The following is a 15,099-nucleotide window of genomic DNA, read 5'->3' on the forward strand; positions in this document are numbered from 1 at the left end:
CACAATGGCGGGGTTTGTCTCGTCTCTTTTGGTTCGGTATTGTGTATATGGTACATAGAGGACGTCATACATCTTGCTGTCTTTTTTATACACATCCCACTTCTTTTGCTTTCCCAGGGGGTATAATTCATTAAACCTCGATCTGGTTCTTCCAGCATGCCGGGGTGATGCCCAGCGTCTTGAGCATAAACTGCCACCGCTCACTCCCCCTCTCCTTCTTCTCCATGTATTTGAGAAGCCGTTGCCTCTTGTGGAGGAGCAATCTCAGACTCCTCTTGTTATTCTTGTCCTTGTAGCCCTTGTGCCCCTCGAGCGAGAGAGCCACGGCTCTGATCTTGGAGGTTAGAATGGCGATCTGGACCTCGCTGCTTCCCGTGTCTGGGCCGGCGCGGACGGGCTTGGGTCCCTGCGGGGCGTTGATGGAGGGGTGGGGGGCGGCGTGGTCGAGGGTGACGTCGGTGACGTGACGGCCAAAGGTCTCGATGCAGCGGCGCTTGTTGGCGTGTTTCCTGTCCTTTGCGGAGCCGTTGTTGAGGTCTGTGATGCGCTGGAGGGCGATGATGGCCTTTGTGACGTTCTCCTCGTGCTGTTTGAGGTCGGTGTGGGTGTCCTCGTCGAGGGGTTTGGTCAGGCGCTTGGACTGCTCAATGGCCTGCTCGATCTCTTCTTTGGTGAGGAGGTAGTTGGCCAGGTGGGGGGAGGTGGGGAGCTCGTGAGGGGGGGCGAGGGGGTTGCCGTCGCCGTCGACTGGGGGGGTGGAGAGGGGAGCTTGTCCGCCCGAGTCGAAGGATTCGACGAAGGGGGTGGTGATGCCGTGGATGGGGGAGCCCCAGGCTTCTTTGCGTTCGGCTTCGAGCTCGGCGCGGCGGCGGAGGTTGGCGTTTTTGCGCTGTTGGGTTTGGGCCCAGCCGTAGGGGTCTTGCTTCATGCGGCGCTTCATTTCCTTGCGCTTTTCTTTGGTCTTTTGGGAAACATTGGCTGTCTGGATGAGGGGGAGGTGGGACAGGGCTGGGGTTGTCGTCGAGGCGGGAGATGGGCGGAGGCATACTGGGGGGTTGTGTTAGTTGCGCATGTCTCAATATCAGGCGCAAGATAGAAGGCAGCTGAGGTATAGCTTACGCGAAAGGGTTCGCAGCCCCTGGGGGACGGGTAACCTGGGAGGCATCTTGACTTGGTTGGCGTTGAGGGTGGTCTCCCAGCGCTCTCCGGACCTTCAATCGCTATCCGTACGTCGGCTCACTGCTCACAACTTTCTCACGGCTGGCCTGCATCTCCCAGATTTTGGGGCCGTTTGCGCTAGACTGGACCAGGACTAGCGGATGTTCACCTCTCCCGACAGGGTCCCTCAACTCGGCGAGACGGAGCCTCAAAATTCCGGGGCCGAATTCTGCCTGGCAAAAGCGGTCAGTAGCTCTTCACTTCAGCAGCTGGCACTCGGACCGGCAGAATCACCTGCCCAATGCACCCCCGGCTCGCCAACCACACAACCCTGGCGGGGCACCCCACACAAAATCAATTGTGTGTGCCAAATTCCTGTAGCTCCGCCTTGCAGCCGTCGCGGAGTCCCGAAAAAATATATCCCACCAGAACGCCAATAGCCTCGACCTCTTTCTCCCGTCGACACGTCCTGCCGCGAGAAAGCACCGTCAAAATGGCTCCCGCTAACCTTCCCTCCATCTTCAATGCCACCAGCCAGGACATTGAGCAGCTCCTCGCTGCTCAGTGCCACATCGGCTCCAAGAAGTACGATCATCTCGAATCTCGAAAAGCTGACGATCTTTTGCTAACCTCACTTTCACAGCTTGGGTGTCCATGCGCAGCGTAACTAATCCCCTCACGACCGATTAACGAACGAAGAGAAGATTGGGTTATCTGACAGGTTTCTGCTTGTAGCCTACCTCTGGAAGACTCGCGCCGACGGTGTGAACATCATCAACATCGGCAAGACTTGGTATGTGGAGGAAACTCGGCTCGGCGAAGCTATTCGCGATGAACGGGCCAACACCACGAATTCGAGAAGGAAGTGTGGAGATTAACACTGTTTGCAGGGAAAAGATCGTTCTCGCTGCCCGCATCATCGCCGCCATTGACAACCCGAGCGATGTCTGCGTCATCTCTGCCCGTCCCTACGGTCAGCGCGCCGTCCTCAAGTTCGCCGCCCACACCGGCGCTCAGGCCATTGCTGGTCGCTTCACCCCCGGTTCTTTCACCAACTACATCACCCGGTCGTTCAAGGAGCCCCGCCTGATCGTTGTCACCGATCCCCGCACTGATGCCCAGGCTATCAAGGAGGCTTCGTACGTCAACATCCCCGTCATCGCCCTCTGCGATACCGACTCTCCCACCGAGTACGTCGATGTTGCCATCCCCACCAACAACAAGGGTCGCCACTCCATCGGTCTCGTCTGGTGGATGCTCGCCCGTGAGGTCCTCCGCCTCCGCGGCACCATCTACAACCGCGAGGCTCCCTGGGACGTTATGGTCGATCTCTACTTTTGTATGTATACCCCTATTTTCGTCGCAGAAAGGACAAGAACTAATTCGGCATCACAGACCGCGATCCCGAGGCTGAGGCTGAGGAGAAGGTCGAGGAGGAGAAGCTCCCCGGCGTTGATGAGGAGGGTGTTGCCGCCATCGAGTCCGGCTTCCCCGCTGCTGGCGGTGACTGGGAGGCTGCTCCCGCTGCCTTCCCCGCTGCCGGTGCTGCCACTGGTGAGTGGTCCGAGGCCCAGGGTGCCCAGTGGGAGACTGGCACTGGTGCTCCCGCTGCCGACTGGGCTGCTGAGCCCGCCAAGGAGTCTTCGTGGTAGACGACTTTGAGAAAATAAAAAGCAATTTGGGGTCAGGCGTATCGGCGATATGGGCTCTGGCTTGACTACTTGTCAACACGTTTTCTCTTTCTCCCCTTTCTCCAGGCTGGCTCTCAGGCTTTTCGTTTGCAACCATTGTGTCCTTGGCGCAGGTAAAATTGACCTGCACTAATGAGGGAAAGATATCCTCTTTGGTGGCTGTCTCTGTTGCCGCCGCTGGAGAGGGGGAATGCCCTGTGGGGTCAAGAAGAGGTGGACTTGATCGTTATCTCGCCTCGCCTCGGTACGGTTGTATTTTGGACTGGGGCAATCTGGTCTAGATGGGGGGGGGAATGTTTAGACTTTTTAGCTAACGGGAGCTGACCTGCCCTACTTTTGTGGTACTATGTGATGTTTGATATGTGATTATGTTTCCAAAGGCTGGACTTTTTAGTGACTCTGATCATATCATGAAAAGGGGCTTCTTTGAGGGGACTTGGGCTGGGGGCTGGCTTTGACCCTGTAAATTGAGAGCCTCGAAGAGAAGAGTCTGGTCCTCGGAAGGTACATTTAATTGATGTGGGTACTCTTTCAAAAATTGGGAATTCACAGTCAGCCCGTCGGATGCTTGCTTTGGATTTGATGATTCTGCCTGACAATGAGGGGCTGCGATTGATGTGTTCATCTTTATGGTCAACGGAGATGGGAAACGGTTTGTGCTCTCTTTCATGGTGCTGACGAGCTAGAAGTAAAAGTATTTGTTATAGTCTTATTGGAGGAGGTCACTCGATGATATTTTATCACTACCTCTTTCACCAGATTATGGATAGCGTCAGGCTTGAGCTAGCTAGGCTGTTGGTTGAGGGGGGTTTGGTGTGTGTGGTTGTGTTTGAAAGAGGGATCTTTTCACGCTTCATGATCATGATGTCAGTGATGTGTGATATTATTGTCTGCCTTGTGGTGAGGGGTCTGTATGTGTGTTCCCGTGCGTGTTGAGTGATTGCGTGGAGGTGGTGGTTTCGTGTTGATGATGTGCTAGGGGGGTTGGGGTTGGGGGACTGGTTGCTTGCTGTGAGTGGGATCTTGGAGAGGAGTGGCTGTGAGGCTGCTTTTGAGGCGGAAAGGTGCGTTGATAAGGTGTGGGAGGGTTGGGTTGATTGGTTTAGATGGAGAGATGCGGAGGGGCGTTTGGTGGAGGGGGAGGAAGGATGTTGTTTTGGGAAGAGGGCGGTGGGGGAGAGGAGAGGGTGGTGTTGGAGGTTGAATATAAATAAGTCTGTCTTTTTGCCCGGGTGGAGTTTATTTCTTTTTCTCTTCTTGATCATCGTCTTGCGGCATCATCTTTGGACATTCGGTTCACTTCTTCCTTTCTAATCTTTCTCTACTTACTTTGGACTTGATGCTGGTCGTCTTGCTCCTTCATCTGACTCCTGATGTGACTTCTCGTCTCACCTCTTTCTTGACGCTCTTGCCTTCTCGATCTTGCCGCTGCCTATTTGTACCACCTCCTATAACAGCCCCGGCGACGAGTTTTCCCCTTCCACACCCCTTCTCGCATTTCATCCTCTTGACTCTCCTATGTTGCCTTCTATATACTCAACACACAACAATATCTCCATCGCCGAACCTGACGCCGTTGTCATGTTCCGCCACCGGAGCCTTTCTATCTTGTTTACCTACCCACTCACCTACCATTTCGACCTACCTGTTCTACATACAGCACCCCACCTACCGTGCTTACCAACACCTGCACATGCTACCAGTGCCTACTGGACTTACGAGCGCAACCCTACCACCTCGAACCACGGCATACCCCAGACGCGACAGCCCGTGTATGTAGCGGACTACCCCGTGCCAAGGAAGGTCCTGGCCTTTTTCAGGCACCCCAGAGCCATACCAACAAGTGAGATCAGTGAACATACCTTGTCACGGTGCCTTCCCGGTATGCATATGGGCATCGAGGGCATGGCGGTGGCCAGCCAACGGCTCGTCAAAATGTCCAGCTTTTTAACTGGGAGACCACCTTCGACATGTTTATGGAGAACACCTCGGGGTCGAGGCCTTTACGCTTTGTCTGGACCAGGAGGAAGAAGTGCGATTGTTGCAAGAGCCTTAAAGTCACGCGAGAAACGCGTGACTATACCGCGACTCACGTCAACTCCCACATCCATTTCTGCACAAGGACTGGAGACTTGTGTGTGTGAAAGGTGGGATTGGGGAAGAGAAACTGAGAGAGAGGGTGTAGTCTGAGAAGGATGAACTGGGTCACGATAAAACGAGGGTTATACAATGGGGTTTGCTTATTTTTGGGGTTTCTTGAGCTTTGATTGGGCCGGGAAGGATATGATGATGGAGATGAAGGGTGGTTGCTAGGTCTCTAGTGGGTACACAGGAGTTTAGGTGGATGTTGGGGAGTCTGTGAGAGACGGTTGGGTTGTTGCTCGGTTCGGCGATGTGAGGAAGTATTGTGTAGGTACGGTACCTATATTGATCGAGAACTTAACCGGCAGGCGCGGGTGATAATCGGGGTTTGTGATGACGTAAAGATGTTTGAGTTATTGGGAGATGATGGTGAATACAAGCGTGCTACAGAGCTCAACCAGGTTCTCTTCCAACATGTGATGTGATGTTGACTTCGGTGATGGCGGACGATTGTTTCCTGCCCGCATTTATTGGTGATCAGGATATGTGATACCAGCATTTGGACATAGGTTCGTTTGGTTGGGAAGATGAGTAACTCCGTGGAGGTGCTCGGATAATTTTGAGAAGTGATGCCAATCAAGATGAAGACAATAATATCTCGACAATTTTATTTTCAGGGGAGACTCCCCATAGTTGAGATTGAAAAGGATATAAAAGTCCGTTAATGGTAAGTAGGAAGCAACTGCCAACCGTTGATATTTCTTGGGCAGCATAGCTTGAGTGAGAGGACCATCTTTCCCTCGCGGGTGCAATTGATAACTCTGTCGAAAGATGAATGCTTCAACTTCAACCACTTTCAAGATTCAAACACCACAACACCAGAAACCACCACTCCAACCCACTCAACCCAGCAAATCTTCCCAACCCACCTTGACCCAGCCAATATCAACTCAACAACGTCCGATTCTGAGACATTCATAGAACCTCATCAAGTCAGCACGTGGTAGCAGTCAGCCTCACTCTCAACAAACATTACCATCGTCGACCGATCCCGTCATTACTTCCCCTTCCCATCCCAAGAGCTGACTTGACCCCCACCTTCCCCGACCGCCCCCCGCTTTCATCCCATCTTTTTCCCGCACTCGCTTGATCATTTCGGCCTGCATACAACTTGCATGCAGCCATTCTCAAACTTCGGTTATGCCAGGAACAGAAACATGAATACTACTTACTCCCAAAAATCATTCCGCTGGTATGAATTCCCGGGGCCTGACCAACCCAGCCAAGAGTAAGACGCGGCAGAACCACAAAGTGATACCCCAGAACGAAGTCGAAACGGTCCCAATGGGACAGTCAGATGCGTACCAGGGTGGTTACCATGCAGGAGGACATCCTTTGCATTGGGTTTGACAGACGAGAGAAAAAGAAGAGACAAAGCAACAGCCAGTTGACAACTGATACCTCGGCAGTTTTCTCACTCGTGTCAAACACCGTCACAAGGCTCGGGTAAAGAAAGTCGTGATGTCTCTCAGTTACAAGTTCACCCTCGCCAAGCCCCGCCTGACCTAGCAGTCGATCGCCATCAGTCAGATCTCGATTGGCAAGGTATGACCGCATCAAAAAAAGCTCCCAAGAAAAGATGTGTCTGTCGATCAGGCACAGGAACAACAAAACTGCAACAGTCTCGTTGTTGGATGTTCAAAACAGTAGCACAAGTAATAAGTGACGTTGCCATCGCCCGCCCTCCGGCCAACGGCATGGTCATGTCATGTGTATATCCGTACATCACCTACCTCGCATTGCATTTCTTTTCTTTGAAAAAAAAAACGCAGTGAAACGTCTGTCAGCATAAGCGGCGGCAGGCGGCGGCGCGGGGTTAGGCAGGAGGGATGGGAGGGAATTGTCAGCTCGACGTCATTGCATGAGATCAGGGGTGGGCAGCCCAAGAGAAGGGGTAAAAAAAATGAAGGCAGACGCCACTCCGCAGATGTGAACTGAACCGGAGTGGTGGGAATTTGTTGAGATTGTGTGTGTGTGTGTGTGCATGTGCCTCATTTCCAACGCAGAACCCTGGTCCCGCAGTGTCACTCCTGCAATTTTTGGGTGTATTAGCTATGAAACTGTGATTTGAATCTGATGAGAAGAATGGCCCGAGGCAGCACGTGGATTTTGGGGTTTAACTTCCCACATCATGGAGAGAAAGAATAGAGACCAGACCTCGAAGAGTTAAACATCATCATGCATGACCACGCGGGGAACAACAGCATGAATGAGGGGTAGCAAAAGACCCAATCTCCAGGACTTTTCCCAGGATGTGGGTTCCAGGAACTGAGTTGACTCGTGGGAGACCCCCTTCTTTATCCTTTCTGGAAGCGCTATCTGGCGGAGCACGAGGAGCTGGCCGTTCAAGCTAGAAGGATTGGAATGGGGACCGCTCGGACACGGCGCCGTTATTATGGGATGAGGAGATCTTATGACCCGATGTCGGTTCGGTTCGAGGAGGAGGACTCATCTTTGTTCCAGTTCACTGGTTGTTTCTTTGGGGTTCGGCCATTCCAGAACAGAGGAGGACAACCCTGAAGAATTGGATTTGAGGGGGTGCCGTAGTGTACCGGGGGACGGGGTGTAGTTGTGTTTGCTGGTGATACTTGAAGCTCCACGCACGCCTGTCCCCCCCACATCACGGTCGAGGATCTCTCTCGGTTCCCAGCCGCCGAGGTGCATGACGCAGTGTTCAGGAAGACTGCGAATCATGGGGAGAGACGGGGTGCTGCTGTGGTGACACAGAGGTGGTGTTGAACTTTGAAACCAACATGGAAAAAGAATAAGAAAAAATAAAAGCAAGAAAGATGAATGTGAAGATGTCATGGTCAAGACCAGTCAGTGATTGAAAGTGAGGTGGTCTGGGCAACGCGTGTGATCCCGGATTGGATGATTGAGGAAACCTTGCTCACCCGCATCGGCAACGCTAGTTCTGGGTCGAACCGTGCGCGCGGTACAGTACAACACTTTTGGCCAGTGGTGTCGAGGAAACGCAACTCGGGGCCCATCTGAGGGATTGTCTATTGCTGCGGCTAATGGTGTAGACTCTCTCGAGACGATAGTCAACAGAATGACAGAATGATAGAGTGACAGAGTGACAGCGAAAACAACAAGAGAGGAAGGAGAAGAAAAAGAAAAAGAAGTGATGAAGTTGATTCCCCCGGTTCCATCTTTCATCCCATGCAGCCCGGTCCCACAGGCAAATTTCCCACACACGGACCTTATCCGCGCTGAGCTCAACTCACGGTTCCATGGCGGGCGGTTCACCGGTTGGCTGGCTCCCGCCTTGTCTCCTGTCACCTGTGGCTGCTGCACTGCATTGCATCCTTGGTATTCTCCAATCCCAATCCCAATCCCAATCCCAATCCCAATTCCTTGTCCTTGTCCTTGTCCTCGTCCTCGCCCTCGTCTTATCCTCGTCTTCCTCTTTTGCTGGCTGCCGCTGTCGCTGTCTGTTGTTGTTGTTGTTGTTGTTGTTGTTGTTGTTGAGGATTTGTTAGAATCGCAGCTGCGTGTTTGTATCACCCGTCCGACCTTTATGGCGTCGTGCAATACCCGTACGTGGCTCTCTCCTGTGCTCGTTTGCCCTCCTCTGTCCTTCCCTGGCCTGTGTGATCAGGACCACCCAGACTCGCACTGGACGACGGTGCTCGCATCATCGCACTCTCCCTTTCTTCCCCTTGCCTTGCCTTATGCAAAAACTCACCTACCAGCCAAGCCCCCTCGAATCTGCAAGTCCGTTTGACTTATTCATGTCTTGCATCACAGACGTCAACGCGACAAGGAGAAGCAGCAGCATTCATCGCCGCTCTGCACAATAGGAGCTGGTTCCCCCCGCAATGGAGGCCGAGCAGTCGTCGGCTCCCCTAGCGATTAGCCCGACGACGACACTACCGATAATTCCCCAATCACCACGGTCGCCAAAAACAACAACGACACCGCGGGATGGACGCTTCCGAAAGACGCCGCCAAGGCTCAGGAAGGATGGCGAGAGGCCAAAGACGGGAGGAGGCCGGGGCGCCGCCGCAGCAGCAGCCATCGGACTGGCAAGGACGAAACTATGGGCATCATCCTCAGCTGCGCATTCAAAACCGCTGCTTCCGGTGACGGAGCGGAGGTCTCAGGAGGAGAACCTGGCGGGGCGGAGAGCAAAGAAGGCCAGTGTGGACGATGAAAAGTGGGATATTGTTCCGGATGGGGGATCGGCTGGCCGAGAAGGGCGGAATTTCGCTGTCGCAAATGTCGGGCACAACGGTCGAATTTATTTGAGGTAAGCGAACACGGTGACCGGGTTCATGTTTGCCCCCCACACGGTGGGCGTTTTTGACATCTCGCTTGGGGTACCCCCGTCCCCTTGGTTGACAAAGGGGGCTTGATATATTGACCATTGTTCCTAGGCCAACCGTCCGCCCTGCCAACCAGCGTTACCCGCAGCCTCCGTTTGTGTTTCCCATGACACCGCCGGGTACTGCCGGACTTGAGCCTCTGCCATCAGATAGACGTCGGGATCACCGGGACGACAACGCGCAGGGAAGGCCAGGAACTACTACTCGCCCGCAGTTTCCCCCGTCAACACCAAGCCTGACTCGCCAGGACTCGGGGGAGAAGCATGTTCAGATATGCCAGAGACATCGTCGAGCCATGTCGGATTCCACAGTGCGGGAAACCAGTGTGGCCAGGGAGTCGGAGCCGGGAGGATTCAAGATCGTCATTACTCAGCCGGGGGAGAATGAAAGACCACGAACGGTCGAGGACTTGGACATGACCAGGACGCCGCTGCTCGAAGTGTCGATTCCGTCATGGAGGATAGGAACGCCTCGGTTCAGCGTTCGCGGTACGCCGTTTATTCGTGGTTCGTCTTATGCCCCTACTGAGGATGTTCGATCAAGCCGCGCTTCGTTCTTCAACTACACGCCCGTCGATGCCATTTCCAGCATATCCAAAACCCCAGATGCAATACGACAGCACCCGCACCCTCCTGCTATGCCGCCCAACCAGGATGGAAATGCAGTTTCTCCCTCGGTCCCACTACGGGCGACATATCTTTCGACCCATCTCGTGATAGAGCCCTCCATGTTTGACTCGCTGACTTTTAAGCCGGCCTGCGATGACCGATCTATTGTGAGATACTCACCCTCGGGATCCGTGACGGCAGCCACTCCACCGCGGCTCGTGGCCGAAATTACATCTCCGAGCTTTCTCGACTACGAACTACTCTCGGATTTTTTTCTCACTTACCGATCGTTCCTAGAGCCATCAGATCTTCTCCGCATGCTCTTTGCTCGCCTCAGGTGGGCATTGGGAAGGAGTGACGAGGCGGGCATGGTGGTTAGAGTCCGAACATTTGTTGCTCTGCGGCACTGGATTCTTAACTACTTCACCGACGACTTTGTAGTCGATTACGACCTCCGGTTTGCCTTTTGCGAGTTATTGAACGAGTTTGTCAACGAGATCTCCCAAGACGCGATAGCAAAGAAGGTGCCGCTTAAGATTCTGGCCGAGCTGAAAAAGTGCTGGAGGAGGGTGTGTGCCCAGTTTTGGGACGGGCCAGAGTTTGACGCTTCGCTCCCGACCGGCGTCCCGATATCGCCTGGTGGCATCGCTGGCCATCGTGATCCCAGTCTGGACCCGACTTTTTGGACGGCAAAGGTTGATGATGATGCTGGGCCGCCGCAGATTGATGGGCTGATTACGCCTGTTAGTCCGAGAGGACACACGAGTTTTTTGGCAGAGGTTTCGAGGGCCGGGCATATCGACTCGATGGTGGTGGGGGAGCGGCCGGCGACGCCTGAGAACCCTACCATACCGGATACGGAGTTTACAAGGAACCAGCAGGCTTCGCCCGGCAGCATCACTAGTGTTGATGTGGTTTCTTGTTCGCTTCCTACCAAGAGCATGCGGTTTCATCACAGCGCCGGATACCCGCTCGCTGCTCACCCTGCGGACTTGAGCTCGATGTATAATGCTAGTTCCGACCCTATTGCGACGACGCCGAGGGCGTTGGTGGGCAAGCGGGTGCGTCCGAATCACTCGCACAAGCGCAACGCGAGCCTGAGTGATTCTCTGCGTGATCATGCCACCATGACGGAGAGGGTTATCTACAAGAATGCAGAGTTCCTGCTTACGCTGCCGTATTCGGGGAGCTTAGTGAGGGGTGGTTTGATGCCGCCGTCGCAGGCGTTTGTGGAGGTTATTCCTGGCTCGTCTGGGGCGGGGTCGAGGCAGACGACTTTGTTTCAGCCGGCTGCTGAGTTGCCCAAGGAGAGCAGGCTGGTGGCGTCGGCGATGTCGGGCCAGGGGATGAAGAAGCTTTTGGGGAGTGTGCGGAGGGCACTGAGCACAAGGGGGCAGGCGCTATCATCGTCTACGCAGACGTATGTCAACATCTCGCCTATTGGACCCAAGGGCGCGACGACGAATAGGTTACCGGGTACTGCGATAGTTCCGCAGTCTCGGGCCCGGCAGAATAACGGTGCGGGACCCCCTGTGAGGATTGATTTGTTGGGCGCGGAGATCGCAGAGGATTTTAAGAAGGCTGTGCGGGAGGATGCTGCTGCCGAGGCGGAGAATCAAGGGTGCGAACCTCCGCCGGCGCCGGCTGGGGAGTATTCAGCCGCGCATATGGACACCACCTTTGACTTTGGACCCGATTTTGGGGTTGGGGAGATGAGGCCGACGAGTGACATGGGGATTACCACGGGGAGCAAGTCGATTGTGATTGTGGATGACACCCTGCTGCCGGAGAATGATTACCCTGCCATGACGGGGGCTTTACCGGCGGTGAATTCGAACTCGTCAATGGAGGCTTTTGCCGAGACGTTTATGCCCCACGGTGGGGATCCCACTCCGCCGACGACGCCGCCCGGGGTGAGGGATATGGGGGTGCCGAGGAGGTCTTCTTATATTCTTGGGCATCAGCCGTTGCGGCACTCGCAGTCCGCGGATCCGTTGCCGCCGTTTGTACCTGACATGGCGACGTTGGGGTCGTCGGAGAGCAGGAGGCCGTCGCATGACTGGGTCAGGCCGTCGTTTGATTTTTTGAACCAGACGCCTAACCGGCCGCCGTTGAGCGGTGTGAGGGCGCAGGGGCAGGGGCATACGAGGCAGGGGTCCAGCAGGTCGTTTGTGTCGAGTCGGAGTAGAGGTCCGAGGAGGTATGCGTCCTTTACGAGTGGGATCATGCCTCGCCGGTCGACGACGGTTAGGAGTTTTGATGCGACGACGTACTCGGAGGGGAGTGTAATTGGGGGGGCGGATGAGTCGTCTCAGGCGGTGATGATTCCGGAGCCGTTGAGGGTTTTGAGGAGGAGGCCGGGAGGGGATTTGAGGGCTGTTACTAACGTTGGCGAGCTGGATCCGGCGGGGGTTAGGAGGTCGAGGAGTGTGGGGAGTTTGACGACGTATACGGATTCGATCAACAGCTCGTCGTTTGTGAGGAGTCCGGTTCTGGAGATGGCGGGTGGGTATGTCGATGTGGTTGCAAGTGACTACTCGCCGCGGAGGGGGAATGAGGCTTTTTCGTTGGGGGCGATTACGAAGAAGCAGCAGCCTGTGACGGAAAAGGCGGAGAAGAAGTTGAGTTTGTTCAGCACGCACTCTTCCAAGCCGATTATGAGGCCGAGTTTTGAGGCCGAGGCGCAGAAGCTGGCGCAGATTCCGGATGATGTGGATGATGATGGGGGGGTGGAGTCGGCGTTGTTGAAGTTGGAGGGGAGGTTTGAGAGGAGGGTCCCAGGGGGGAAGTTGTCGATGGATTTGAAGGGGGCAGTGCCGCAGATCGATGTTTCCGCGGAGGAGAGCGAGACGGTGGATGAGAGTAGGGTTTCGAGGGAGGAGCATGGGCATGTCCACCTGGGTGATGAGGGGGCGCATCCGTTGTCGATGTCGACGATTCCGACTACGATCAGTGTGCAGGGGGGATTGTTGGATGTGGCTGGTCGTCAGGGGCGGAATGCGGATGTGCAGTCTTTTCTGTCGGATGATTCGAGGGCTTCGCCTTTGTTAGAGATGGATGATGAGGGCAGCAAGAGGACTGTGACGAGGGAGTGGACGGACCGGTCGGTGTTCCAGGGGCCGGATGAGGATGGGGCGACGCCGATGGATGGGAGGAGTGTTCAGGGGTCGAACCCCTCTTATGATTTTATTATGAAGACGGATAGCATGGAGAGGATGAAGGGCGGGAATGCACTGACGGTGCCGGAGGTGGGGGCGAGGAAAAGTGCGGAGCAGTCGTTTCTTGATGTGGAGAGCGATCATGACAGCGATCTATCTTCGGAGTTGTCGATGGAGGTGATTGACTATCATGAGGCTGATGTTGATCCCTATGCACCGTCGAATATTGGGATTGCTGTGTCGACCCTTCCGGCACACCCACTGGCGGATGTTACACCGGGCTATCAGCCGTCCCATCAGACGGGCTCTAGTCCAACGAACCCCCCATCACCGCCAATGACGCTCATCCAGGCTCTTCACCTGTCTCCGGAGACTGCTTGCGTCCCAACGTTGGAGGACCATCAAGTCTGGGGCGAGAAGCCACTTCCACCTACTCCGGATATCACGCCTACTGCGACAGCCGCACCTCCCTACGACACAACACAACTGCCACGCGCCTCGCCCGCTGACCCGACAGGCACGAAAGAAGCCTTGCGAAACGCGCCTAAGCTCGAGATTCCCGATCCGCTTGCATCCCCGGATGCTTCCATCACGGCCCCAGCAAAACTCAACGCCCATCTGCCCTTTATCCTGGCCTTCGACAGCGACATTCTCGCCCAACAATTCACCCTCATCGAAAAGGACGCCCTGAATGAAATCGACTGGAAAGAATTGATTGACATGCGCTGGAAGAACGCCGAGCAAAAAGCCGGCGGGGGGATCAACGCCCGCTCCTGGGTTTCGTTTTTACGGGACACCGACGCGAGGGGTGTGGAGGTTGTGATTGCGAGGTTCAACATCATGGTCAAGTGGGCCATTTCGGAAATTGTGCTCACGCAAGACATGGAGGAGAGGGCGAGGTGTCTGATCAAGTTTATTCACATTGCTGCTCACTGCAGGCGGTACCGGAATTTTGCCACGATGGCACAGCTGACGATTGCGCTCACGTCGAACGAGATTTCGAGGTTGACGAGGACTTGGTCCATGGTCCCTGCGTCTGACACCAAGACGCTTCAGGAGCTGGAGCAGTTAATGTCGCCGATGAGGAATTTTTACAATTTGAGAGAGGAGATGGAGGGAGGGGGGAAGATGGGCGCCAGGGCGAGCATGGAGATGGGGTGTATTCCATTTGTGGGGATTTACACGCATGACTTGCTGTTTAATGCGCAAAAACCGTCAGAGATTGCGAGCTCCCCGACGGGGGCGCCGCTGGTGAATTTTGAACGGTGCAGGGTCGCGGCTGGGGTGGTGAAGACGTTGCTGAGGCTGCTGGAGGCGAGCACGGTTTATGAGTTTGAGGCTGTGGAGGGGGTGACGGAGAGGTGTTTGTGGATGGGGGCATTGGAGGAGGGGGAGATTAAGAGGTTGGTTGGGGGGTTGGAGTAATAGAACTGCGGGCGGTTTTTGCGACAGACGCGCACACAAATCATCACATCTCGTCACCACTCTACGGCATGTATTTGGCACACGCATTTGTACTATGTTTTTTTGTACAAGTACGCCGACACATGATTATCATCAGGAGCACCATCGATACCCTTTTTTTTTTTTTTTTTTTTTTCGATTCTCATTTCTTGGTTTCAGCATTTTTGTTTCATTACAGCACCACCAGAGTGGGTTTTCGCTTCGATTGTGTTTATTTATTTTTTTTCTATTTCTCCGAGACGAGATTATCAGACCTTGCTTAGTTATGGTGTTTTTTAAAGGCTGGGAGGGGTTGATTGGTTTGATTTTCGATATGCTTTTTTATTTTTATTTTTGGATTAATTGGAAGGAAAGGAGGGAGTTTTCTTTCACCATTTGGGGTAAGGGTTGTTTGATATATATGACTTTGTTTTGTTTGGGAGTGATTATTATGTAATTTTGGGAATGGGAATGGGGGAAATATTTAGATACCAAGTTTTAAAGTTAAAAGATGGAGATGGGGGTTGATATGGGAAAACGGAGGGCGGGGGGTTGAGAGGGGGAGGGGGGT

General features: G+C 54.3%; 3 protein-coding genes across 3 annotated transcripts; 2 read left to right on the forward strand and 1 right to left on the reverse strand.

The window, feature by feature from the left end:
• Positions 1 to 7: 7 nt before the first annotated feature.
• Positions 8 to 1,384, reverse strand: QC761_604930 (uncharacterized protein). The gene is made up of 2 exons (XM_062880945.1): positions 1,120 to 1,384; positions 8 to 1,047 (listed from the first exon to the last, which is right to left on the reverse strand). The coding sequence occupies exons 1-2, from the start codon at positions 1,163 to 1,165 to the stop codon at positions 131 to 133; spliced, it is 963 nt and encodes a 320-aa protein (XP_062729180.1). The 5' UTR covers positions 1,166 to 1,384; the 3' UTR covers positions 8 to 130.
• Positions 1,385 to 1,459: 75 nt separating this feature from the next.
• Positions 1,460 to 3,771, forward strand: RPS0 (structural constituent of ribosome; the record flags this gene model as incomplete). Its single annotated transcript, XM_062880946.1, has 5 exons — positions 1,460 to 1,743; positions 1,802 to 1,821; positions 1,894 to 1,951; positions 2,049 to 2,497; positions 2,554 to 3,771. 5 exons carry the CDS (start codon positions 1,460 to 1,462, stop codon positions 2,808 to 2,810), a joined length of 1,068 nt encoding a protein of 355 aa, XP_062729181.1. The 3' UTR covers positions 2,811 to 3,771.
• A 4,351-nt stretch (positions 3,772 to 8,122) lies between these two features.
• On the forward strand, positions 8,123 to 15,075 carry LTE1 (Guanine nucleotide exchange factor lte1). The gene is made up of 3 exons (XM_062880947.1): positions 8,123 to 8,530; positions 8,742 to 9,243; positions 9,371 to 15,075. Exons 2-3 carry the CDS (start codon positions 8,813 to 8,815, stop codon positions 14,508 to 14,510), a joined length of 5,571 nt encoding a protein of 1,856 aa, XP_062729182.1. The 5' UTR covers positions 8,123 to 8,530; positions 8,742 to 8,812; the 3' UTR covers positions 14,511 to 15,075.
• The last annotated feature ends 24 nt before the right edge of the window (positions 15,076 to 15,099 follow it).

This window comes from Podospora bellae-mahoneyi, chromosome 6 (assembly GCF_035222275.1).
Source record: "Podospora bellae-mahoneyi strain CBS 112042 chromosome 6, whole genome shotgun sequence".
Taxonomy (NCBI): domain Eukaryota; kingdom Fungi; phylum Ascomycota; class Sordariomycetes; order Sordariales; family Podosporaceae; genus Podospora; species Podospora bellae-mahoneyi.